The sequence below is a fragment of the Gallinula chloropus genome, assembly GCF_964237585.1.
Source record: "Gallinula chloropus genome assembly, chromosome: 6".
Taxonomy (NCBI): Eukaryota; Metazoa; Chordata; class Aves; order Gruiformes; family Rallidae; genus Gallinula; species Gallinula chloropus.
Genome location: NC_140091.1, coordinates 10,869,185 through 10,896,358, shown reverse-complemented (window position 1 = coordinate 10,896,358; position 27,174 = coordinate 10,869,185). Strand labels below are relative to the sequence as shown.

The following is a 27,174-nucleotide window of genomic DNA, read 5'->3' as shown; positions in this document are numbered from 1 at the left end:
CTCACCCAAGCCTGTAGCCCCTTCCTGCACCCCACCTTCACTGTGCTTTCCTCCCCTACAGGCAGCATTCACTGGCCCAGGGTGCCCAGGCTGCTCTGGTGCCCGGTCGTGGGCAGGATGGCACAGGATGGGACAGCAGGGATGCGATGGCCCTGCTCATGTTTGGCCATTCCCTCAGGGTGCTGACTGCGGCAGGCCCTGGCACAGACACAGTAGCCCTGCCAAGACAGCCCTGTGCCTCAGTTTCCCCCAACTCCTGCTCTCCTGGAGCCTGTGCTTTACAAGAGGTTTTGGCACTAGTGTGGAGGGCCAAGGTGGCCCTGCCGCGTCCCCACGGCCACCCCTGGGGCTTCCCCACAGGCTGTGGTGGGCAGAGATGCTCCCAGCCAGAGACAGAGGTTCCCCCCAGCCCCAACTTCTTCCACACAATCCCCTGTGCTTGTCCCCATCTCCTGTATCCTCAGCCTTAACCAAAGCTGCCATCTGGCCTCTCCCATGGGTTTTTTGTTGTGTTTTCTTTTACTTTCAGGACCTGCCCGTTTCCCAAGGTGAACACGTGCCCCATGTGTGGACTTCCCCCAGCCCCGTGCTGTGCAGCCCTGCCCTGGGCAGTCCTGGGGTGCCAGCTCCCCAAAGCCAGAAGACAGGGAGATGGGGAAGTTCATCTCCCCCAGCTCCCACAGGGTCTTTCCAAGCAGATCCCACCTGGCAGCACAACATGACTGGGGTGTTTTAAGACAAGCAGATGGGTTTGGAGCTGGGTCCCCAGTGCCACTGGGCTGCCAGGGCCCTTCCAGAGAGGGAAGGGCTGGGGTCACAGGATGCCAGGGCGTTGACAGTCCCATCACCGCTTCTCTGCCCTGAGCTTGAGGCTTGAGGCTGTTTTGCAGAGGAGCTGCTGTCCTTGGCATCTCACAAGTGATTTCAGAAGGATCCTATGGCACCCAAAAAAAAAAGACCCCCCCAATTTGAAGGAGCTGTATTTTACAAGCATCTCAGCCAAAGCCAACAATTCCTATTGGAGAGTTTCCCACATCTCCAGGCTCAGCGCAGTGTGGTGGCCTCAGACCAGAGAGCCGCAGCCTCCCCTGCTCAGAGCATGTCCCTGCAGTGCTGCAGGGAAGCTGAGGCTCCCCAGGAGGCTCCTGTGTCCCCAGGGAGGCTGTGGGCAGGGGAAGGGGCCGCAGCAGTGGCTGTCATTGCTGGGGGACCCTCTGCCAGCAGCACTTGGGCAGGGGAATTAGAGCTTGGGTCTGGCTTTGTAAAGGGGGACAGATTCGGGGTGGGGAAGGGGCATGGCTGGGCTGTGCAAGCCACCAGTGCTGGGGTCTCAGAGAGGGGTTTGGAGAGGGTGCAGTGAGTGGGTTTGGGAGACAGCTGGGAAGTGGGGAGAGGACAGAACATTGCACCCCAGCTTTGCCTTGGAAGTAGGTCCTGGGGAGGAGACAGGCTATCAGGTGGGTGTTGTGGACCAGCCGTGTGCTGTGTGTACGTACGTGTCGAACCATTTGTAACCAGCCATTGGTTCTTTGCTTTGGGGGTTATTTTCTGTTCGGTTCTTGGTTTAACTGTAAAGCCATCCTCTGTTTTCCAGGGGGAAGGAGGCTGCAGGGGGAAGGCTGGGCAGACAGGCAGAGACCCCAGTTTGTAACGTGCATCAGCCCCTTCCCTCTTCTGTAATGAGTTAAAATGATTTTTTTTTTTGTTAAACAAAAAAATGGAACTATTGGAGTTACCTATCTTTGCCCAAAGAATCCCAGTTGCACAAAGCGATATTCCGGTGTGTCGATGATTGTGTGTCGGTGTATATTATACAAAGAGGTACTTGTCACTCCCGTTTGTAAACTACATTTGACATTAATTAAACAAGTATAAATCTTCCTGGGCGCTTCCTGCCTCTCTCTGTTTCCCTTCACAGGCAAGAAGCAGAGGAGGAGACCCCCAAACACACCGCGCAGCAGCCCCCGGACATGGGTAATCTCCCAAAAGGGGGGACACCGGTCTTATTTTGGGGTGCAGGGACAGAGGCAGGAGGCTGCAGGGGCAGGACCCCCACCAGCCCCAGCATCCCCCTGCAATGACGAATCTCTGCCCCACCACAGATGGGGTCCCCCAATTTGTTCACACACACACACACAGAGCCATGAGGGCACAGCCCAGGGGACACACCCTCCCCCCCCCCCATAATGAAGTCTCCTCGGCTGCATTAGTTGGGGGCAGGAGGCGCCCAGCCCCAACAGATCTATACATCCTGCATTAGGGGCCACCAGCATGGTATAGGGTTACCCCCGACAGCAGGGACCAGGAGGCTGCTGGGGTGGGGAGGGGGCCAGAGGTCGGGTTCCCCCCGGCGTGGGGCTGGCGCCAACGCTTTTGGTTTACAAACATTTTACAGACGGGTCAATGCGGATGGCTGCGTCCCCTGGGGATGGGGTGCTGGGGGGTGGGAGGGTCCCCAGGGGGGGCAGTGGGGATGTCAGGGTCCTCTTCCCATCTGCGGTGGCAAGTTTTGGGAAAGGGGTGGGTTTGGCTGGGGGGGGGCTTTGTTTTTTGGCTGAGGAGCACAACATCACTGCCACTCTCTGGTCTGCTTTCAGCCCAGAAAGAGGAGGCCTGAGACCAGGATGAGGGGCAGGAAACCTCCTTTCCCCCACCCACCCCACCCCACCCCCACCCCCAGCCCCCAGCCCCACAGCAGGCTGCTAATATTTTATTTAAAATATCTTTAGGAAGCGGGGAGCCGTGATGTATCGGATGTATTGAGAAAATGCTAATGTGTAATAGCGTGTGTCAGGGGCCTCGTTCATCACCCCCAGCCGCCTTCTGGGGGATCCATATCTAATTAACAGTAATGAATGAGGGAGCCCACCTAATGACAGCCCGCCAGTTTGTTATGGAAATGAGGCAATCCCATTAGGCAAAACACTTAATTAAACAAACTGCTTGGAGTCGAGGCCAGAGCAGGATGGGAACAGGCCCTTTGGGGAACCAGGGGGGCCCTGGTACCTGGCCCCCCACATGGCAGGTGTGGGACACAGAGGCTGCTGCCGGCCCCTAGAGCTGAGCACCCGTGGTCAACCTTGGCAGCTACAGGCTGGGGAAGATGAGAGGCACCCATGAGAGCAGGGATGGAGGTGGGGTGTCCAGGCCAGGGAGGGGGATGCAGGGCAGTTCGCATCCCCCTCTCGTCTCTCCAGTCAATGGGTGCAGAGGCAGCAGAGGCCAAACACAGATTTCCAATCAAATGTGTGTACTTGGCTCCCGCTCTATTGACACTGAAGCAAGAAGGGCTCAAGGTTAATTCCTTATCAATACCCTATTGTCAGCTCATTCATCACCCAGGGAGGGCAGGGGCTGCCCAAGCTCTCCCTACCCCAGCCCCCATAGGTTTGGGAGGGTGACCAAAGGATGCCGTGCACCCCTCTGCCCACCCCAGCCCTGCCTAGGCAGCCCATCTCCATCCATGTGAGGATGCAGAGAGGAGGGAGCAGAGGGGTTCAAGTTCAAAGGGAAGGGGATGGGGAGATGCAGACGAAGGCAGAGCAAGGAGCTGCCCAGGGAGCCCCTGCCTCCCTTGTGGGTGCAGGACCTGTGCCGGGGATGTGCAGTGTGGGGGGGTGGCCCCATTTGTGCTATCCCAACCCCCCGTGTGCTGGGGGGTCCTGCCAGCCTTCCCAGAGAGCAGCACTAAGCTCAGTTCCCTCCCCGTGGCTGGGGGTGGGGGGCTACAGGGAACCCAAGGGAGCTCCACGGTCCTGATTTGTGGCTGTTCCAGAAGTTGGACCATGCTCTAGCCACAATATGCACAGATTCACTTAAAAACCAGACAGCCCTCTCTGGGTGATGGAGAGAAGCGGTGGGACCTGGCCAGGTGGCACAGGAACAGCAGTATAAAACTCTTTTGGCTTCAACATTCAGCTAAAGCTGAGGAGTAGTGTCTGGTACAACTTCTGGGGGCTGGCAGCACTAGGGAGAGATGCTGTTCTGTATTGACTCACTCTCTCCCCTTCTCGGCACCGGAGCTTGTTCCCGTCAGGCTTCTCTCTCCCCTCGAAGGGGGCTTTAGGCTCCTGGGCACGCAGAACTGGGCTGAGCAGCGCTGTTGGGGTCTTCTCCAGCATCCTCTGGTCTTCCCGTCTCCTGAAGCAGTCACCGCTCCACGCAGGAAAGAGGGGGGCTGCTGCCACCTCGTGGAGCGCTGCTCCCTCCGAGTCGGAGCATCCCCACATCCCCGGGCCGGAGCATACCCCGGCCAGCCGCGGCACGGTGGTCAGGGAGGCCGGCACAGCCACCCTCCGCCAGCTCCCTCCTCCCTCACCTCCACAGGCGATGCAGACCTGAGGCCTTAAGCCTCCTCCTCATCTTCCTCCTCTTTCTAGGAAGCAGCACCCGGGCCAGGGTTGCTCCTTTCCATCCCAAGCCCTCCACACTTCTCCATCAGCAGCAGAGCTCCAGCCTGTGACGTTACAAAGATGAGGCCTCAGCCCCATATACAACTGTCCCAACACCTGAAAGACAACAGCACATTTGTTTTAAAATGTCTTTATTGGGTGCAGGCACAGGTCAGTCTTTGCCCAGGGGCTGGGTTTGAGCTACACTGCGAGATGCTCCCACCCGCTCCAAAACACGCGGCCTGGCCCGGCCCTGCTCTGCCCTCTCCCAGTGCCACTGGGCACCCTCTCACTGCCAGGGGCAGCTCAGAACCTCAATGCGGGCTCTCCCTCTCCTGGGAAAGGGCTCTCCCTCTCCTGGGAAATGTGTGACGACGGCTGCTGGGCTCTAGGCCCCCTCCTCTCTCACCACCACTGGCCTTTGCCCACCCTGCTCCACACACCAGTGCTGTGCTGCAGGGAAACGAGCTCTGGGCTGCCCAGGCAGAGCCAGCCAGCACTGCATCCCCCTCCCTACGTGCTAGGCAAGCCCAGGGACACTGCATTTTTCCCCCCAAAGAGCAGACCAGCAACATCCCTCCCACAGCTCATCTCTGAGATCTCCATGGATTTGCCAGGATATCCCAAACATTGGCTCAAGCTCTCTAGGAGCACAGACGGCACCAAACTGATCTTAGCAAGGATCAAGGGCTGGAAGAGCTGGGTTTTGTAAAATCCAGGAGGGGCTGGATCAGTTCCTGGCTGTGTGCCTTCAGGCTCCCAGTTATTAACCTGCTGCTTCAAATAATGAGCAACAGAAATAGAGGGCAGAAGGGGGTACGATCATACATGCTGTATGAGCAAGAAGAGGGCAATATATCCATACATGCTCTATGGGCAAGAGGGTGATATATCCACACATGGGGTACAGGCAAGAAGAGGGTGATGTATTCCACCCTGCTCAACCATCATTAAAGCTTGCTGGGATATGGAACACAAAACCCACCCAGAAGATGGGGCCTGATGACTTCCTCTGCAAACCTTCCCCTTGCTCGAGGTGCCCCTGCTCTCAGGGGGGTGTGTACATAAATCACCCCCAAAGTTCAGGTCAGTTTGGCAGCAGTGGAAATGCCTGTGAGCTGGGTCCCACTTGAGTGGCATGGGGCACCTCCAGCCCACTCCTTGCCTGCTGCCCTGGACACAGGAGCTGGAGCAGACCCAGCTGCAGTGGAGGAGCAGCGATCCCACAGCAGGGATGGAAGGTGTCCCTGATGCACATGGGGCTCTTCCCAGAGGAATCTTCCCCATCCCACTGCAGAGGGACGGATGGAGGGCTCAGCTCCAGCTCCTGCCAGCCACGCTCTGCAACAGCCCAAGTCCTCAAGTGGGAGAAGTTCAACACCCACAGCAATAAACAGCAACAGCAGATTCCCAGCCCAGCACAACCATACTAATTCGGAGGTGTATATTATGGGGTGTTTAACTGTTGTGTAAATACTGAACCCGTAGAAACCAGCATGAGGGCAAGTGGTAGTTAAACAACCTTTATCACCTCTGCTCCCTAAGAGCTCCCACAGTGCCACAGAAGACAGAGTCCAGCTCTCTGGGAAGGTGGGGAAACAGCACAGCTCAGGAGTTACAGCTCTGACAGCACAAGCCAGGGACCTGCTTTAAAGAGCTGGGAGAGCTCCAATGGGCTTCCTGGGAATAGGGGACCATGCCTGGATTTTACAGGTCCAAACCCTAGCAACAAGAACTGCTCCACAAGAAGTGGCAGGCTGAAGGTGACCTTCCCACAGCAAAGCCCTCACAGCTCCTCTCCACAGTGGAAGCTGAAACTGGGATCACACCTACAGCCTGGATCCCAAGCAACAAGGACTCCTGATCCTTGAGCCAGCTTTCACTTTAAAAAAAACCTGAAGACAACCAAACCCTTTTCCTTTCCCTCTCACCTACCCCATACATGCCAGCCCACCCTTTAAAACCCTGCCCAGTGTGGAGTTATTCTTTGCTTGAAGTGTTGCCACAGTAGCCTGCTGAAACCACTCGTGCTGGCCACTGACAGCAACTCGCCGTGTGCTTCCATTCCCCTCATTTAAACTTCCAAACTATTTTAGTGCTTCCCCAGAGACTTCTCCCCTCTCACATTTCAACTCTGAACAGCAAGTGCTTTGTAATTGGGGATGACAGCACCCCACAGGTAGGCAAGACGAGCACAGCAGCCCACAGGCTGCAAACATCTGTAAAAATCTGTGTGGTTTTTACGTTCCTGCCTCGTGAGGGCAGCGCCTGGTTCATATCAGAGCTCTTCAGAGCCTGTTCCGGGCAATCTTTGGCTGGGAATTTAAAGTTAGCTAATCCTGTCCTCCCCCATTATTCACAGAATCACAGAATTGTAGGGGTTGGAAGCTGTGACATGGCAGAAACACATTAGCAACCTCCCTTCTCTTTATCCCCACTTCTCCCCCAAACAAGCAACAAAGCCCCAAACCAAACATGGTTGGAGTGCAGCACAGAGAGCTACTTTTTCTCTAGGTGAAGGGAATTAATTCCTGGTATTAATCGTACATGCTGCACAGACAGCAAAGACTGATCATCTGAAGAAAATGTTATGGGGGAAAATGTTGAATTTCATGGTCATTTGTGGGCTGGAAGTGATTTAAGAAACACCCAGTATAAATCATAGCTCTGAGAGCTGGTTTAATTTCTCCCTGCAGTTCCACCTTTCCATTTCCAAGCTATTTTGGGTCACGGCTGTGCCAGTTTCCCCACATTTCCAGGTGCACAACACAGGCTGCCCCAAGACCCCCAGTAATAAATTAACAGCTCCCCAAGAAAGCAAAACTACTCAGGAGAACATACAAAAGACTGGAAAGAGGAGAAACAAAACACAAGACACATTCAAAAGCGTTAACTTAGATCTTTTGCTTGAAGAACACAACAGGTATCACAGGCATTTGAGCTCCCACCAAAGATCTGAGCTTAAGCTGCTCTTATCTCAGCTATTTAAATAAGCCAGGTGACAGTCCGGTCATACTGCCCTGCACAAGCCTTTTGCAGGTCTTACACTTGGTTTCTCTGCCTGTTATCCAGCAAGGAGCATCACAAGAGCTGGAGAAAAAAGTCTGGTAAAGCTGCTCCTGTCCTGTTTGCTTACTGCAAGATAAAAGAAACAGCAGAGAGGGAAAAAAAGACATGGAAGAACTGTATTGTAAAATCAGGACAAGGCAACATAATGGGCACAATGGACATCAGGGACAACATGGAAAGCAAAGAAAAATAGGAGATAGGACGAAACAAATAACATTCCCAGTGAAATCCAGGTCTGTGACACCTTGGTAAAGCACATCAACTTGAACCACACCCAGATTTCACCTTCAGTGCTTTAAATTAATCCCTGTCTATTTTCTGCTACAGCACAGCTGGCCCAAAGGCCCAAAGGCCAGCCTGGCGACTTTCAGGCCCGCAGATGGCGAGAAGAAAAACAAACCAAAAAAAAAGCTAAGAAGTCTCTACTTTCCCCCCTTCAAAGACACAGGCAAAGGGGGTAACGTTTCCCACAGGAGCCGAGCAAAGCAGAGCCAAACACGGGAGGTCGTCCCGCCGCTAAGGAGGCGAGCCCCCGGCGCAGTCAGACAGGAAGGTGGTGCAGAGGTTGCAGTAGGAGGTGGGATAGGCCCGCATGTGGCTGACGTGAGCCGAATCCGAGAAGTCCACAGCCTTCACGGAGACACCCAGCCGCTGCCGGGCCTCAGCCATGTCCTTAACGTCGCTGGCCTGGATGATGGCGTCGGCTTGGGAGTAGAGGTAAAGCTCGGGCCACCGCGAGGGAGCTCTCAGCAGGGCATCGTAGTGGCTCTCATGGATGAAGCGGGTCAGCGGGTACAGCAAGATCCGCAGCACGGCAGCCGTGGTAGCAAAAGTGAGCAGGAGGAAACACCTGAGCAGCACGTTGGTGGATGCCAGGACGGTTGCCAAGGCACGCAGGGCTCCTCTCAAGTTTCTTCTGCCAGGGGCGCTGTCAAAAATGGTGCCTGCGACTTTGAGGTTCTTGAACGGCTTGTGAGTGCGGAGCGCCTCGATGATGTAGCGGTACAGCATGACCCCACCGTTGCTAAAAACGTGGAAAAGAACCGGTCTGTTTTCAACATTGTAGTCAAAGAGCAGCTCCAGGAGTTTCCTGGCTGGGGTCTGGAGGGATCTGATGCCAAAGGTCTCGGAGAAGAATATCATCCTCCATGGAGCCGTGTAGCGGATGACAGTGCAGCCCTAAGGAGAACAGAAAGAGACACCCCACACACATTTAGGCTGTGCTGTAAATTACACCAAGTCAGTACCTTCAGTACAAAGAACATGAAAATCTGGGACAGGTTTCCAACAGAAACCACGGGGTCAGAAGAAAATCCTTAGTGTTGGCCAGAAGAAAGCCTTTAGTGTCAGCAGCAAGGCACCAACACCAATGGGATCGTATTAACCACAACAGCCCACGGCATTATGAGAAGGCTGCTGCCATGGCAGAGGCCTGGATTTGACAGTGTTTGAGATCCTTTCAAATCTTGTGCTAACTGGCACAGCCCCTGGGGACACTGCCACCCAAGCTTTTATGAGTGTTAGCTTTCACATGGGAAGAGAAAACCATCTCCCCAACCCACAGACCTCCACTGCCAGCCATTCTGGTAAGAAGGGGCTGCTCTGGTACATGTCTAGTTCATGACAGTGAAACAAGAGTGAGGAGGAAGAACAACTTCGTCCTGTCCTTCAGTAGTACTTGTTTGCAGCTGTCTCCAAGACTTGTCCACAATCAACACCGACTTGGTTTTCAGAAGCCTTCCTGAAATGCTCCAGCTGTGCATTTGCAGAGCACTGGTTTGGGGATTCAGAACACCCCAGTGATTGCCCCCAGAATTAAGGCCTTACATCTAAGTGCAGATTGGAAGACAGGATCTTGGAGGAGTTTCTAAATAGAGCAGATAGAACTATATTGATAAACACTCCAGATCTTTTGTATCACCTAAACTCACTGACAAACACATGGCAAAGCCACCAAGACAGCCCTCCCACCCAGAGCTCCCTAAACAGCAAACAAGGAAGAGGTCATCAAGCTCTTACACCAAAGTCTTCTACGCCATCTCACCATGGCTGCGGCCACCTTCTCACTAGGGAGCTAAGAAAACTCCTTCTCCCCTCTCCCATTCCTATCCTCTTTCTGGTAGAGGTGTATTTTTTAAAAAAGTTAGCATGCTGCCCTGCAACACGCTCTTCCTCTGCTCAGCAGCATCTCTTGGTCACGCCAGTCACTGAACAATTAATTCTTCACTAGAACAAGCCAACTCATGGCTTTTGCACTGGATTACACATTAACAAACACATGGCAAAGCCACCGAGTCGGCCCTCCCACCCAGAGCTCCCTAAGCAGAAGAAAATCCTTAGTGTCAGCCAGAAGAAAGCCTTTAGTGTCAGCAGCAAGGCACCAGCACCAATGGGATCGTATTAACCACGACAGCCCATGGCATTAGGAGAAGGCTGCTGCCATGGCAGATGCCTGGATTTGATGGGGTTTAAGATCCTTTCAAATCTTGTGCTAACTGGCACAGCCCCTGGGGACATTGCCACCCAGGCAATTATTACTTGTAATGTACAAGCTTTGCCACCTATAACTGAAATAGATGTAGATAAGTACAAGAACCTCCTATGCTGACATTAAAAAAAAACACCCCACTAACATTTCACTGGGTCCCCCACTACAGGGGGGAAAGAAAAATATTGCAACTTAGGGAACCAGCAGTCAGACAGACCTCTCTGGTTCAAACCCAAGGAGCTCCTGGTGGGTGGGTATGACTATCATAAGATGCCTGTTTCGCAAACAGGATAATCCTAACTTAGATTAAGATGAATCATCTTCACAGGAAGGAGAAGCCAAAGGAACGACAGATGCTGCCGTGCACTGTCACTCCTCAGCCTGTTACAAGCCATAACTGCGCAGTCTTTCCCTGCTTGGAAAAGCTAACACAGTTCACATCATGTCTGAACAACGTCACAACTTTAAAAGCCCTAAAATACTCCAGTAATTCACATAACAGGGAACAAAGTTTCTCCAAGGAAGTACTTCTTGTCTCAGCTGCACGCACAGAGATGACATCAGCAACCATTAGATAACGCTGCCGCAGCTCCGGGACGCAAGGAGCTTTCAATGACAAGTGACCTCACTGCTCGCTCCCAAAGACCCTTCAGGCTGAGAGAGGCTTTGGGGCAGTTTCAGCAGCGAGCAGAAAAGAGGCAGTTTCTCAGAGAGCTGAATGACAGTGTCAGGAGAGCACAAATTGGCCACTCACCTTCTGACTGTAAATCGCGCTGTATTTGGCCAGGTATTTGTCCTGGCAGCCTGCCCAGCCTAGGAGGATCACCACAGGCTGCCCATCTCCAGGCCCTCTCTCCGTGCTGCTCTCTGAAATGGGTCACACCAGTTAAAACAGCTGCCTCCTGCCCCGCCGGAGCCCGAACCCATGCGAGTCCCTGCTTAAACCTAACGGTGAGGTAGGTACTAGTCCCCCCGGGCGGTTCTGAACGCTGCCCCATAGCCAGGGTTCGGCCACACGGACGTGCTCAGCGGGACAACAGTTTCACCCCCCGGAACTCCCCACGGACGCGGAGCCAGCGGCGTGCGGGGCTCAGACCCCCTCCTCGCGCCTCCTGGGACATGGGGAGGCACCAGAAACCGCTGCCCGCTGCCGGGGCGGGGGGAAGGGGAGCGTGCCGCCCTGCCCTCAGGCAGCCTCCGGGCCCCGCGCCGGCACTCGGCTCCCTGCCGCCGTGTCCCGGCGGGCCCTCAGGCCCCGTCCCCCCTCTCCACCCGCAGGGGTCCCTCTGGGCAGTGGAGCGCCCTGGGCTCGGTCGCCTCCTCCGGCCCCTGTCTCCCCCCACCCGCCTTCGAGCCCCGTCCCCCCCTTCGGGTCCACTTCCCCCTTCGTCCCCCCCTACTCCGGGACCGCACCGCACCGCACCGCGAGCCTCCCCCGGCGCCAGCTCCACCGCCGCCTTCAGCCTGCGAACCCCCATCGCCGCGCTCCCGTCTCCCACTCCACCGGCGCTTCCGCTCCCCCCACCGGAAGCCCCGCCCCTCCACCACCCACGACAGCCCCGACAGCCAATGGGAAGGAAAAGCGGGCCCCTCACTCCACCCTCCGCCCCTTGCCCGCCTCCCACTTCCTTAGCAACGCGCCCTTAGCACCCGGCCCGGGCCGGGCGCCCCGCCCACTGGCGATGAACACTGGCCCACCCATTGGGCCGGGGCGGGGGCTGAAGCAGGTCGCGATTGGGCCGGCTGCGGTGTCAGTCATGCAGCGGGGTATCCGCCCCCTCGGGGAAGGTGAGAGGGGGTGAGGCAGCCGCTGGGTCTGTAGGGCCTGGGGGGTCGGGATGAGGGGGATTGTTGGGCCTGAAGAGGGGCTCGCAGGCTGGGGAGTAGAGTGGGCATGAGGGCTGAGGGGGTTTGGGGCAGGGAGAGCAGACACGGGGTCGGGGCCGGCACTGGGATCAGGGAACATGAGAGGGACGAAGGGCTGTGGGGGAGTGCAGGGCCTGTTTGCTCTGGATCGGGCCTGGAGGGAAATGCTGAGGGGAATGGGGGCTGGGAGGGACGCAGGGATCGAGGGCTGGGGTTAACGGTGGGGCTGGAAGGTGGGGTCAGTGGGACTGTGGGTTGCTAGGGGCTGAGCATTCAGGCACACCGAGAAGGGTGCATTGCACGTGAGGAGGGTTGTGGGGGCCTTGGGGTGTGCCAGGACACGGTGAAACCCGCTAGGGAAACAGGAACTGTGAGTTTTGCTGATGTTGCAAGATGCAAAGGTAACACCAACTCACTGTCACTCTGTCCTTCTCTGAGTCCAAGGCTATCAATAGTCCCTGGCACCTCGCACTCGGACTGAGGCTGACACAGCATTCGTCTGCCTTTTGATCTCAATCTGATGATTTAGCAGCACTCTGGATGTAAAGAACTGCTGAATTGCCAGAGCCAGTTCCTAAATCACTTGGGATTTATCTGGCAGGAATAAAGCTCTGCCCTGACCCAGCCTTGTTTTGATTATTGGGTCCAATGGACTGGGGTGGCAGCCCAGCACTACTGAGAGCAGAGTTTGAAGCCAACAAACAGGAGTTATGCGCTGATGTTAGTGCTGCCAAATGACTCAGGCAAGTCATTTAACTTCCCTGTGTCTGTATGTTCCCATATGTAAAATGGTTATAATAAAAATGTTCATGTACCTTTTCAGGGTACTTTGCAATGTTAGCTTAAAGACTACTATGTCAGCAGATGCTGTTATTACAGCAGCCAGGGACAGATATCACTGAATCCTCAGAAGCCTCATGTGATCACTGTTCCTAACTCAGACTTTTTATATTTTTATTTTTTTTTGCTATTGATTCATAGGCAAGCCCTTCATATCACAAAAACCCCACATGTCCAGAGGCTGGTGTGTGCATTTCTGAATAGGGGGGGTGTTACTGCAGCTTTATAATAAAAATAGGCTAGCATTACACCACCAGCATCTCAAACATAAATATGGAAACGTTAATTTAGAATCAATTTTGGGATGTTTCAGACTGTAAAGTTCTTTTAACTAGATCTCTGTTGAGGACAGAGGAGCACTTTATGGGACTGTAAATTTCGTGCAAACCGTCTCTGTGAAATACAGATTCCCCCTACACACTGGCTGTTCTCTCAGTATCAATCATGCCTCTTGCAAGTCATGTTTCACAAATATTCTGTAAATCACAGGAAAATGTTCGCAATAATGTGAAATATGACTTTCACTTGACTGTTTCACCAGAGGCCCCTAACAGGCCATTCTCCTGTCAGCACTAACATTTGTTATGGCTAATAACATTTTCAATCACAACTATTTTGGGAAAATGGATTTATTTTAAACCTGCTTCCCCGCAAAGGAGATCCTAAAAACGCCCTGCCAAGGACACAGACTCCTTACAGAGCACAGATTGTTAATTCCCCAGTGACTTTTCGTCTCATCTTAACTCTCAAAAGCCATTCTTAGCTGGCTTTTTGATGACTTTTGTTTGTTTCCAGGCACAGGGGTGTACACACTCACCTCTTGGTCACTGGGTTCAGCCTGGTTCGGGTAATAGCAACAGAAAGTTACTTTTGATGGGGTATCTTGGGGATATTCTAGACCTGATTTGAATTTTGCTCCAGGTTCTAGGAGACAAGGCTCAACAACTTCGTAGATAGGAAATCAGGAGTCTTGGCAACTTGAATTACAGTGAGAGAAAGTTCTTGCTCTGAAGCCCAAAGATTTTGTGTCACCTTAATTATTTTTTCTCTTAAACCACACTTAAAATAAAACCCTAAGTGGTGCTTTTTTTTATGTAGGAAGTCCATGGACTGTATTAGAGAAGGTGTGAATTCCTTTCTTACCCCCAGGCGTGTTGACAGGGCTTGTGGAGGACAACACACCTGTGTTCATGTCTGTGCCCTTGTCCCTCTTCCAGCATCTGTGTATGTGAGGAGATACTGATGTTTAACTGCAAGGCTCCAAACACATACATGCCAGGGCAATACTGATGTTTAACTGCAAGGCTCCAAACACATACATGCCAGGGCAATACTGATGTTTAACTGCAAGGCTCCAAACACATACATGCCAGTGCAGTTCTCACCTGCCTGAGCGGAGAGCTTAATCCTCTAGCATTTCACCCCCCTAGGAAGTGGACCTTCACATCTGTGAAGGTGGAATAGGGGATATCATGCCAAGCCAAAAGTTTGTCAGAGAAATTTGGCACAATACAGGTTGTTTTATTTAACACCCGTGTGAAGGGATGGGAGAGCAGGCAAGGGGTGTTTCTGGAGCTTCTGCCTTCTTGCCTACAGTTCTTCTTGTTACAGGTTTTCTCAGATTGCTTAAAAACATGCCATAGACATTAGATAAGGAAAAAAAACCAGTGGAGGGGTCCCAGAGCACTCTCCAAGCCAAGGCCAAGCACATCTTCCTGGAGAGAAGGCAGGCCTGGGCCAAATGACTTGCTCCATCACGTGAGCGAGGGCACGCTGCGCCGGTTGTGCTAACAGGCATTTACAGCCCCCTTGACCCTGTCACTCCCCATAAATCCATACCTATTTGTGCTCTCATTTCACCCTATTTATCCTCTGGCGGGTCAGATATGAGATGCAGTGTTCATATCATGAGGCGAGCGAGAAGCCTAGGCTGGGGTAATGGCTAACATCAAAATGACTTTATTAACAGAGCAGGGAAGGGAGCCCCTGTGGTGAGGCCACCTGCCCTGGTAAATAATCTCAGGACTGACGCAGATTCATTGTGCAGCTTCAGACACACCAGAAACTCTCCCTTTGCCTCAGTTTTCCTATCTATGGAATGAGCACAAAGAAAAAAAAATGGATTAAATTAATGGCTAGTCAGTGTTGTAATAATATTTGCCAGAGATACTTAGTACAGGCTTTTTCTATCTTCAAAACCCTTTTAAAACTTCTTTCTCACTTTCCTCTAGGCAGAAGAGATAATGACTTCTGTCAAAGAGCAGGAAGCCATCAGGAAGCTCATGGTTTTCTTGCAGGAATGGGATAGTGCCCACAAAGTTGCTCGAAGCCGCATCCTGGACAACTTCATTAAAAGTAACGATGGCAAAACACAACCGGAGCTGGAGCTGGAGTTCTCTCAAGGAGCCAGCTTGTTTCTGGCTCGCCTAACAACGTGGCTCAGGATGACGTATCTCTTTCCTTGGACAGCTGGAGGTGGTGTGTGGTAGTGGGGTTGGAGAGGAAGGGCAAGTTCTCTACCAAAAATTTCTTTAAAGAATAAGCTCCTTTATGGAGATATTCATATCCAACTGTTCTGCAGGGTTAAGGAAACAATACAAGCTATCTAAAGATAGAGCTGAAGGGAAAAGTCATGTAACCTGCCTTTCGGGGAGCTAGAATTAGTGGGTTCTTCTCGTGTTGGGATGAGCATGCTGCCTCTCCCCACGTGTGAGAGGAAGGCCCATGCTTTCTCATAGAGGGAGTACCCACTTTGGGCCTCCACATTGCCAAAGGCAGCCTGGGGGACACCACGATGGTCTGCAAATCTTTCCTTAGCCTTGTCAAACAGCTACATCTACAGCACATGCCTCAACAAGCTGCTCAGGTCCATTGGGATCTTCTTATCTGCTACAAGAGGGTGAGTATAGAGTGTCACCATGTGAGAGGTGCCGTGGGGAAGGCACACAAGGGTGATGGGATGAGTAGATAAAGAAAATAACAAGTCCTTGGAGATCTTTTGGGAGGACCTCATAAGCATTCCTGGAAAGGCAGGCCCCAGTGAGGCTGGTGGTAGGAATTCCAAATGAATGCTGTCAAAACCAAACCCACTGCTTGTGCATGCCTCCAGCACCACTTGCAGCACCATGTGGAAGGAGTGTGATGCGAGCCTGAGTGTAGAGATGGAGGTTTCTCTGCCTGATGTTCAACACCTGAAACAAGCAGAGGGTAAAACAGGAGCTGACCCGCTGGCAGCAAAGCATGCTGCTGGTGGGCATCTGCCTCTGCACTCCAGGCTGGGCCGCCTCATGTTCACTGTGCCAGGACACGCTGTGGCGAGGCAGGAGGTGATGCTCCCCAGGTACACAGTGTGCTGGCAGAGGAAGATTGGTGACACTTTTGGCTTTGTTCCTCCTGTCCTTGCAGACACGGATACCTCACTGAATTCCTGGATATCGGAGGTGTCTTGATTCTCCTGGAAATACTAGGGCTGAACCACCTGAAAGAAGAGGACAAAAGGGAGTCTGTAAAGCTGCTGCAGCTCGTCGCAGATGCTGGCAGGAAGTATAAGGAGCTCATTTGTGAAAGCTACGGTAGGTGTTGTGTCCATCGGTGCTTTTTCCTAATTCAGACAAGGATGCTCTCCCTGACCTCTGGCCCCAGGGGCTGCTGGCAGCTCTGAGCCACTCCCTTCCCTCCACCTGCCGATGGCAGATTGCCGCAGCGTTTGGAAGGAGTTCAGAGTCTCAGCTATTGTTGAGCGGTTGCATTTCATCTCCTCTCTCAGTTTTTAATGAGCTCGCTTGCTTTACAGTCATTTCTTCTGATGCAATATTGCTGTCCCACTGGTTATGGCTGCTCCAGTTAAACCACAAAACAGTTTCCACTCTTACACACAGCGTTCACCTACTGCAAACTTTCCCGGGCTTCCCCCTCTGAGGGTGGGAGGGTTTTCCAGCATGTGTCTTCTGAAAGAGCATTACAACAATTACTTTTTCCTGGGGGTTGGTTTTTTTTTTTTTTCTCCAGAGCAGTGGAAGCCAGAGCCCATTAGTTGTTCTGTAGTTTGGATTATGTTGTCAGAGGCTTTGGAGCAATACCTGCCATCACAGCTTCCTCCAAGAGAGATGAAGTGGCAGGATGAGCAGAGGGATCCTTAGCAGCACTGTTGGCATCCCAGTGCCAGACTCTCTTCTTATGTAAATGCCCACAGAAGGGCCTTGGCCACCTACTTTGGCTATGAATTTTGCCATCTGGTTTTCCAGTTGGTGGTAGGGCTTCCAAACAAGGACAAAGAACTTTTCTCCTGTCTTCCATTCTTCAAGCCACACTTCGAGTGGGATGTGGCACTGGGGTCTCCCAGGGGGTGACAGGGAAACAGCTAAGTGACCTGCAGACTTATCCAGGCACATGACTTGGCATCTCTTTCTCCTCACAGGGGTGCAATCCCTCGCTGAGTTCTTGGCCACTTCCAACTCGGCAGAGGCTCAAGAAGACGTGCAGGTTCTGCTGGCCTCTTTGGGCCGCGGCAATCCCAAGTACCAGAACCAAGTCTACAACGGCCTGGTTGCTGTGCTGCTCTGCACCTCCCCCCGAGCCCAGCAGCTGGCTCTGCAGGCACTCAGAGTCATGCAGGTGGGTTGTGGGCCTGGCTGGCTGCTTTAGCTTCTATGTCTTCCCACCCTGGCAACCCACCACCTTTCCCCCCCCTCCACCTTAATGCCTTGGGCTGCATCAGGACCCTGTGCTTGGAGAAAAGACAGCCTGGAGTAGGGTGTAAAGACTGTCCCTGTCACTCTGCCCATTTTTTTTCTCCAGGACATCATGGAAGAGGCCCCCTCCATAATCGTGGAGCCTGTGCTGGGCGTGCTGTGCTCGGTACACTTGGATGTCCAGTATGAAGGTAAGATCTGTGTAACCACCCTGGGTGGTGGCCGAGGCTGGGGCTGGGGACCTTGTTCTCCAGACCTGGGAAGTATGAGGTGGAGGGGCAGGGGACGGGAAGCCTCAGCCCGTGTGTCTCCGGGGTTCCCGGACCCTCTGCGGGGGCGGCCGGGCGCAGCAGCCCCCCCACCGAGACCTCGCTTGGCACTGCGGGCCGCGGGCGCCTCATTAGCATTAAGTTCATTAGCAGTCGCCTTATTTGCATACCCAGAGTGCACCGAGGAGCAACGGTGCCATCCCGGTAGCGCTGTCCGCCGCCGCGGCTACCGGAGCGCCGGGGCTCGGGGCGGGAGGGAGCGTCCGTGTGGGCCGCCGGGGTGTCGCCCCGCAGCGGCGGCGAGCGGGCGGGCGCCGCGGGGGTCCCCGTGTGCTATGGAGGGACTGTCGGGAGTGGCTACGTGTGCGGGGGGAAGGCGGGTCACTCCGGTTTCTCTTCAAACCGTATAAATCTTTCGCCTTTTACTAAAGATTTCCGTGGAGAGGAACAAGCACGAGTAACATGGAATTTTTTGAGCTTCCACTTCGGTGGAAGCGCCCTTTCCTTGGTTAATGGCAGAGCGATTTGGGGGACGGTGGTTCAGGGCATGCTGCGAAGAGCATAGCTCCATAGCCGGGGGAGGAAGGCAGACGCGGGTCCCATCGTGCCCGCAGTCGTGCGGAGCCCGGTCCGGCTGCCGGCATCGCTGATCCCGCTCCTCCAGCTTCTCGGGCGACGCGAGCGGTCCGCTGCCTGCCAAACTCTGGAGGAAACGGCTACCCGGGGCTGCCCGGGCCCGCGCAGTCGTTACTGGCCCGGGTCTCGCACACCACTCCTCTCGCCGCAGAGCTCCAGCCTGCGGAGGCTCGGGCAGCGGCGGGGGCTCAGGCGGCCTCTCTCGAAGCCGACCTTCCGCCTCTGCGCGGCGCTGCCCGCGGGAACGAACCAACCCAACCGGGGCGCCGCGGCGGCTTTACCCTCTTCCGCTCTCTGGGCCCAACACTCCCCCTGCGCCAGCCCGGCCTGGCTGTCCCGTCACACACCCATCGCCGCAGAGCGCCCTGTAGCCCGCGCTCTCCCAAGACGCCCTGTTAACATGCCCCGCCTCAGCATGGCTCTAATTAGCATACCCAGGGTGCAGTGCGGGGCAATGCCTTCCCAGCCTCACCGACCACCGCCGTCCCGAGCCGGTGATCGGTGTGATCGGGCCGAATCGAGGCGTTGGTAGCCGAGGGGAGTGTGTGTCAGGCCAGGCGGGGCGGCGGGAGAGAGCGGAGCGGGGGTCGCCGTGTCCTGTGGGGCAGCAGCCGCGGGTGGGTAGGTGTGCGAGGGGGCGTCGTGGGCATACTCCGGTTTCTCTTCAGATCGTATAAATCTTTCGCCTTTTACTAAAGATTTCCGTGGAGAGGAACAAGCACGAGTGTCGTGGAATTTTTTGAGGCTCCATTTCGGTGGAGCTACCCCTTCTCTGGTCAAAAATAGAACCCAATTGCGATAATGGACAAAAGCTGTGTGTTGTACTGTGCATTCAAGTGTGCGCTGTTACAGTCTCGGGATCGGGAGCGCTCTCGGGGTTCCGGCTGGAGCAGAAGGGCCCCACCGCGGCCCCGGGCCCGGCGGCGGCAGCGCTGACCCCGCATCTCGTTTCCCGGCGCCTCATTAGCATGTGTGCCGTTACGATCCGGCTGATTTGCATACCCAGGGTGCACCGCGGCACACGGCTCCGTCCCGGTCCCGCCGATACTCACGGTCGCCGCCGCTCCTCCCGGTTCTGCGGCGCTTGTGCCGTGCGGCGAGACGGGGCCGGGCCGGGGCCGCGCTGGCGGGAGCTGGGCGGGCGGGCGGGGGTGGGTCGCCGTGACCTGGGGGTCTCAGGGCAGGCGGTGGGTGTGCCGGGACGGGCGCTTGGGGCATACTCCGGTTTCTCTTCAGATCGTATAAATCTTTCGCCTTTTACTAAAGATTTCCGTGGAGAGGAACAAGCACGAGTGTCGTGGAATTTTTTGAGGCTCCATTTCGGTGGAGCTACTCTTTTTATAGTGAAAAACAGATAAATTGGCTTTGGAAGTTGGGCAGCTGATTGCTCAGCTCTTAGAAAGCACTGGTGTGCGTACTGCTCCTCTGTATCTGTACCTCATTCCCCACGCCAGGCCTCCCCAAAGCGCCCACGGGGGCTGTTATAAACGGCGGTGACAAATTGTTCACTCTAGTTTAGAGTATCCAAATAGAATTTATTTGAGCAAGTATATCATTACTTCTTTGGCAGCCCCACTGCAGCACACATGAGAACACAGAGGAAGTATGGCACACAGCAACAAAGCCGGCCACATCAACAGCTCCACTTGGCACAAGTTCACTTCATGGCACAAGTACTCCCATCAGCAACAGAACAAGAACAAAGCACATCATACCCTACCATAGTCACCTGATTATTAAAGCATGACAGCCTCATAAATAGTCCTCAGGGCAATTATAAGTGTAATGCTAAACCAACGTGTTTTTATCCAGGTCCCATCCAAAAGCCTGTCTAAATAAACAGACGAATACTTACGTGAGGATGTACTTAACTAGACACGTTCCCTGTAGAGAGGAAATTTGTTTTAATTTCTCATGAAGGAGGCTCTGCTTTAGAAAATGCTTAGCAAATAAATAATCCTGAAACTGAAACACTGAACTTGCTATGGATTAAAACAAGTTAACGAGCCAAGCTTTTACTACTATGGCTTGGGACTCCTTCCTCAAAATTCAGTTTAAATGTATGCAACAAAGATTGAATTCTATAAATGTGTTTGAAGTGTATCAGTAGTCTACTTTCTCCTGTCATACTAGTGTATTTATAGAACGTTCCATCTAAACTCTCTAGTCCATTTTTTCTCACTGAATGTCTAAAAGAGAACAATGTAAGAGAAATATAACCCCCCAATACAGTATATCCACTGTTCTTTCTTATTCCTCTATATAATATTTAATGGATAAGAACATTATCTTTCCTTGTAATACACTGACATGGCAGGTTAGGTGTTCTGAAGGTAATGTGGATAAGTCAGTATGTCTTCTGCAAGCACACAAGAAAAACTTCCTCCAGAACACACGTCAGAAAAATGGAATAATCTATTTGAGATCCAAATGGAGGAGGAACAATTCTTGCTTAGCCAGGCTAATGTCTAGCTAAGTCTTCTTGTGGCAAGTAATCATAAATATTTCTCCTAGCCAAATTCTACTGCAGCATCATTTTCTTGCAAGTTCAAGAAGCGATTTCTATTACAAACATGTGTCCCTGACTGAGCAGACAAGAAATTATTACATTTCTAATTACCACAGGAAAAAAGTCCATTTTGCTAGAAAGATGATTTAATATGAAAACAATTTGGAGCAGCTTTATTCGGGAGTGATAGAATCACCCATACATATTGGGAATGAGGAATTCCTGGAGAGACAAGTTGTCCCTGAGAGAAATGAAATAGCACAATTTACACGTAACCGGCCTTGCTCTCAGTTGGCTCAGTGCGTGAACGCTGCAAACCAACCCACCAGACAAGCGACATTGCAAGATGCGAGTTGCTACATTCCACTCCCTATGGATTGGCCGGGGGGGGGGGAGAAATTGGCTTCCCTCTACCCCCTGAAAAGAAAATAAACACATTCGCTTCTCGGTGAGAGGAGGAAAAAAAAACAGCATGGGGGGCAAAGGGGTGGGGAACAGTGAGCCCTTAACGTTAAAGGTGGCAACAAGGCAATTTCTTACAAAACTATGCAGATAGCCTTTTCTGTTCTAAGTGTGGAGATTTGGGCTCTAGTGTCTACCAAAAATATAACTGGTATTAACTTAGGTTCTACAGAACAAGTAATCAGTAAATCACCTTGGTGGTTTTCAGTGAACTTTCTGATATATCCACCCTTCGCCCCCCCCCCTGACCACCACCACAAGGGGATGAAGGAGCTAGCCTCCTGGCAGCTTGGGGGAAGTGGTTCAATCCAATAAACGAGCACTAGGAGCAGGATTTTCAACCTTGATTTCTGGCTTTTTGGGTCGTCTTAGTACTAGCTTTTCCAATTTATCTGTCGGCGCCCCATTCATGAGTTCTCAGGGAATGTCTTTTCGTCATCCTATGGTCCACAGACTGTTATGTTTGTTTTCTATACCTTCCGTAATTATTTCCCTTTTGCTTCTCTTTCTGATAACAAAATTCCATCTCCTGTTGACAGGGACACTCTCAACACATACTCTGACTCCTGTTTACACAAACAGCTTAAATTTGCCATTCGCTTCGTCTGTCTCCAGCTGCTCTCCTCGCGGAGATGCAGGACCACAGATCAGAACTCGCACTCTCTCCGCAGTCAGACTGCATCTCAGTCAAACACTTCAATCATTCAAACAACACACAGTACCGGGCACAAAGATTTCTTGCATATGCAAAGCATAACAATGGTTATGAAAAGGTTTTTCTCTCTCTCAGATACGCTGCAGCTCAGTCACTCACCACTCACACCAGAGTTAGCTCATTTCACTCACACAAATAGTTTGTCAAATTTAAATCAATTTTCAAAACTCAGTTCATTTTAGCAATATCTGAAGTCAATACCAATAAATCAATGTCACCAAAAAGGGACTCCCTGTTGGGGAATGGAACCCCGGTCTCCTGTGTGACAGGCAGGAGTTCTCTCACTTAGCAGCAACTGTTTGTTTACTTTTACCAACTGCCATAGGGGCAGCCATTCTATACAACTCAAAGGGGCAATACATCCTGAGAGGGTCAGACTTAAGTATCCAAATTTCCCCTATTCACTCTCAGGAGATCACATCGTAGTTACACAGTTTACATTACAAAATTCAAAGGGCAACATCATAACATACAAACAATGGTTTTGTATACCCAAAACTGTCTGCAACTCTTCGCCAGTCATCCCAGTGGGCAACCATTAACCCTAAAGGACTCTCTGGCGGTATACCGGGCCATCCTGCCTTAGGGCCCCTCTCCATGGGATCAGACAGCTTGCTCTACTTCTGTCCCATCTTACCAAGTGCCTTCACACACTCAAACACACACTTCCCCTCGTTCATGGCACACACCCTCATGGGTAATGAGAACCACACTACAAGAGGGTCTGCGCTCGCTTCGCCCCTTCGGGACGTCTCATTCAGGTGCACTTTGGGAAACCCACCCCAACTGAGCGGAATTGCTTCATAATACTCACACATCCTGCAGTCTTCATTTGGCTCTTCGTGCACAAAAATTATGGGGTACTGCAGTTTCCTTTGCTTTCTTCCTCAATTTAGGGTTCAGATGTGCAGGTGTTGGAAGGGGTGTCATTTACTCAGGGGCCATCCGAAGATGAGGCGCCTTCCCCAGAGTTTGGATCCCGAACCAAGTTAACCTGCATTCCAGTCACGGCACCAAAATTGCTATAAACAGCAGTGACAAATTGTTCACTCTAGTTTAGAGTATCCAAATAGAATTTATTTGAGCAAGTAAGAAGCAGGCAAAAGCAGTGCTGGGCGGCCATGGAGTCTCCGCTCCACCAACAGCGCGCGCCCAAACAGCAGACCCACCCTACATTTATGCAGTAAACCAATGAATATTCTATTAACACCTATAGATAATTATTACCTAAAGCTACCTACTCTCGCTTCATATGTTAATTAGTTTATCAGTCGTTTGCGCAGATCCTTCCAAGAATTGTGAGCGAGGGTCTCTGGTGGTCCTTGGAAGAAAGCCTGAGTCGTCCTCATGATGCACTTTCAACATTTGCCTAGAATGTGAAGGTCTTGCAAGCTTGCAGTGGTCTTATCAGTCTGAGCTAATTTATGTCCTTGTTAGTCAGTTTTTCTGTAGCAAGGGGGTAAATGATGTATCAGTGGTGGATGCCATCCTGCCCTCGAATCCTTGTCCCCCAGAGATAGTGTGAGACTCTCACAAGTAAGTCTTTTGTTATGAAAAAGAAAGAAAAAGAAGCAGACTCTCTTGTCCTTCACAAGCCGTTAGTTCCCAGAGCTGCTTCCCATAACTATACTGCATAACTACACCACCTATATATCGTGATCCTACACCCTCACATCAATTGCGATTAGCAACAGGTTAGTTACAAGGGTTAACATAGCTTAACTGCCTACCAGTTTGATTAACAAACTGATTATACAAGGTTTATAACAGGGGCTATCCTGTCTCTCTCCTCTAGCCATCCTGCTACTGAAGGCCCTCATGGCGCACAAGGTGCGGCCCGCCCTGCTGAAAGGCCTGGTTGGATTGCTGACACCCCCCAGGGAGAAAGCACTTCCCTTCCATGACAGGACCACCGAAGGTAAAAGAGCTGATTGCAGCCTGCCAGGGCCACCGGGGTGCAGGGGTGTGTTTCTCCCACGCTCCCTCATCTGCAGAGCTCAGCAGTGACCCTGACCATGAGACAAGGGTCACTCTCACGAGGTGTTTGCCTGCAGCACTCGTGCCAGCAGGCGGGGCTGCAGAGACCAGTGAGGTCTGTCTGCTGGGCAAGGATGATGAACAGGTCCAGCCCCTGGGTGTTTGCTCCCCAAACTCAGCGGAGCAGGGTGCAGCGGCCCAGGCACCCTGAGCTGTGGCTGGGCTGCTGTGGGCATCACCTGCATAGATCCTCTCAGGGATCTGCAGATGATACATAGCCACAGGGTTTCCTGAAGGCATGTTCTCTGAAAAACAACATCCTCCCTTCATGCCAGCAGTGTAACTCCACCTACCCTCCCTTCTAACATCTTAGTCGTGTTTCAAAGCATCACTCTCACCTTCCTAATTTTCCTCCTGCAGACCCAAGCTCGCTTTGCCCGAAGCAGCCTGTGCTGGTGTATATTCAGCAGGCAGCTGCTGCAAAAGCCATTGGGTAAGAAACTTGGGAGCAAAATCCACTGAAGTATAAAAAAGGCCTTAGGGAAGTGAGTGCTTTGGGTAGGAAAGGAGTGGGACATGTTCCTCCCTGGCACAGCTCTCTGGCTGAGTACCTCAGCTCGGCCGAGGCCCCAGTTCTGGGTTGTTTGGAGGTGGGTTGTTTTCAGGAACGTGGTTGACCCTCCCTGCTATGGACACTGGAGCTGGCTTGAAGTTTTATTTATAGAGAGATGTGGAATCCTACCTGCTCCAGCCCCATGTGCTGTGTGCTTCATAGCTGGGCCTGGAAGCAATGTGTGTTTTGCCAATACAGTGCCTGTAGGGTGCTGTATTGATCAAGGCCACTGTATTCTCCACATAGCCAGGAGCCCCAGGGAGCAGGGAAACACCCTTGTTCAACAACAGCAACCCAACAGTAGAGTCTACAGCAGTCTACATAATCCTTAAGGAAATTCAGATATTTGAGCTAAAATTTGTTCCTTTAATATGAAATTCCTGCAGTGTCCACAAGATAGTGCTATCAGAACAGTTTTCCTGCAAAAGCAGATAACAGAAGGCCCTTGACATACTCCTTGACAGGAGTGTCTTCCAGGGTATGTTCACAGAAGTGATGGTGGTAGTTTTGAGTCCTGGGTTCTTCATGGTCACACAAGAAACTTGCTAGATTTTAATACAGCCCAGGAAGCTCCTGCCAATAGTTAACTAGTTTAATGATTGCTAATCCATGCACAGCCAAACATTTCTCTTTAGAGACTCTCCCATCTGTTGGCGCTGCTAGGGCAGGGTAGGAACACATCATTTTCCATTGCCTTGCACCATCTGCACCAAGAGGTCCAGACTTAATTTGTTGTGTGCTTCCTCCCCTATATGGGATAGCAGGTGACAGCATCTTTTTCATGGCAGCGTATTAGCCAAGGAGTCAGCAGAAGTGGCTGAAGATCTGCTCCAGCTGAAAGTGGTACATGGTCTGATGGCAGCTCTGGGGAATCTGGATCATCCGGACAGCCAAAGCCATGCAAGTGCCTCCTTGGAGGTATGGTGGTATATGCCAGAGAACATCAGAACACACGATCTCCTCCCAGAGCACCTGAGCAGAAAGGCTCCCCACACTGTGGGCTTTTCCTAAGCAGCACAGACAGAGAGTTGCCCACAAAGGCAGGAGCAATACTTCTTCAGGAATGGGCTCCAGGGGGCAAGCACAGGGAGCGTTAAGGGGCTAATCAGGACAACTTGCAAAGAGTAAAACATTAGCACAGAGGTGAAAGCAGGCTATTTTGCGGTGCTGGGTAAGGGGGTTTGGCCTGTTTCAGCCTAGCTCTTCCTGTGTAACACCCACAGGGAAGGGCCATGCTGTCAGGAAACAGGAAGGGCTTAACAAGTGATGGCCAAGAACTAGGCTGCTCAGGGAGGAAAGAGGGGGTTACAAACCTACAGAGTAACATAAAGGGTCACTGCACCCTTCCCCTGAGCAGGCACCACCAGCAGAGCAAGATGAGCTCTCCAGCAGCTTCTGCACTACAATCATTTCACTGAAACACTCTCCCCTTCACATCAACAAATGTGGGAACTGGCACTGGGGTGGGGGAGGGGGGGAAGAGCAAAGTAAAGCTTGAGCTGAATATACCACAAGGAAGTGCCAGCAGTAGCACCGGTGTGGGTGGTTCAGGGCACATGACAAAGGTTATCTGGAGCCCCATCACCCCCAGAGATCTGTCCATACTCCCATCCCTTCTCCTTACACACCAACTCTTCTGTTCTGTTGCAGTATTTCGTCCACACATTTCCCTTTGTGGAGGAGGGGGTAAAGGCAGCACTAGGGGACAGACTGTTCCAGCACTTTACGGTAATCATGCCTCCCTCCTGGTGTTTGTTAGCAGGACCTTGGTCTGTTTTGCAGGGCTGAAGGGAGTGGATTTATTTCCACCAGAAATCAGGGCTTGCATGAGAGCTGAGACATAAACCAAGGCCCCCTCTGAGAAGCATTCCTCTTTGGTATTCAGGAAGATAATTGCTCTGGCTCCACCCCAAGACAGAGCAAGGAGGGAAACTCAGACTACTGCCAGTGCTGTGACCGTGGGAACTTGTGACAGAAGTGGGAGCTGAAGGGTCAGTGAGACAAGAGGTGACATGAGCTCTTCTAAATTAGGTCCCTCCCGACTCTTGCTCCTGGGGTAGATACACAGGTTAGTAAGCAACAGTAGGTCCAGGGAGGGAAGACAGGACAACCAAGGGGCAACATTTCATTCCTCACAATGAGTCCCACCCTTAGCCCAAGACACCCCTGGACAAAGCTGGATAGAGTGTAGTAACAGCTGAAGGGGAACCATCCAAACTCAGAGAATAATAACCCTTTTGCTCTGGCTGTGCCATCTTAATGTGGGCAAAGCCCAGTCAGCTTTAAAAGTTCAGAGGAAAGTTAAGAGGGCTCAACCCCACATTGCTTTCAGTACCAAAACCAGTAATGACCAAGTATCACAGCTGGCCAGGTTAAAGTATCCCTTCTTTAGCTGCTCATCCCTTGAAGATCTTAACTCTTTCACTGCTTTTTCTAGGACAGTCCTGATACCTGGTACACAAAAATGGACCCAGTTGAGGCTGAAGAACTGGCCTCCAACATAGTGGACATCCCCAGAGACATGGCAAGGTTGCAGTCCACTGAAGGTATGTGCAGAGCTGGGGGTACAGACACTTCATCACCCCCTTTAGTTTCAGGGGCAGAAGCTAGTTCAGGAAGCATACACCAGGGTAGGGGGATGTAGAGGA

General features: G+C 52.3%; 1 protein-coding gene across 2 annotated transcripts; it reads right to left on the bottom strand.

The window, feature by feature from the left end:
* Window positions 1-7,976: 7,976 nt before the first annotated feature.
* On the bottom strand, window positions 7,977-11,426 carry TMEM53 (transmembrane protein 53; the record flags this gene model as incomplete). 2 transcript variants are annotated; one of them, XM_084266384.1, is made up of 3 exons in its annotated part: window positions 7,977-8,639; window positions 10,703-10,815; window positions 11,372-11,426. In XM_084266384.1, the coding sequence occupies 3 exons, from the start codon at window positions 11,424-11,426 to the stop codon at window positions 7,977-7,979; spliced, it is 831 nt and encodes a 276-aa protein (XP_084122510.1). The 2 variants fall into 2 exon arrangements, with proteins under 2 accessions (XP_084122510.1, XP_084122511.1); XM_084266385.1 differs by having other exon boundaries at window positions 11,367-11,418.
* Window positions 11,427-27,174: the final 15,748 nt, after the last annotated feature.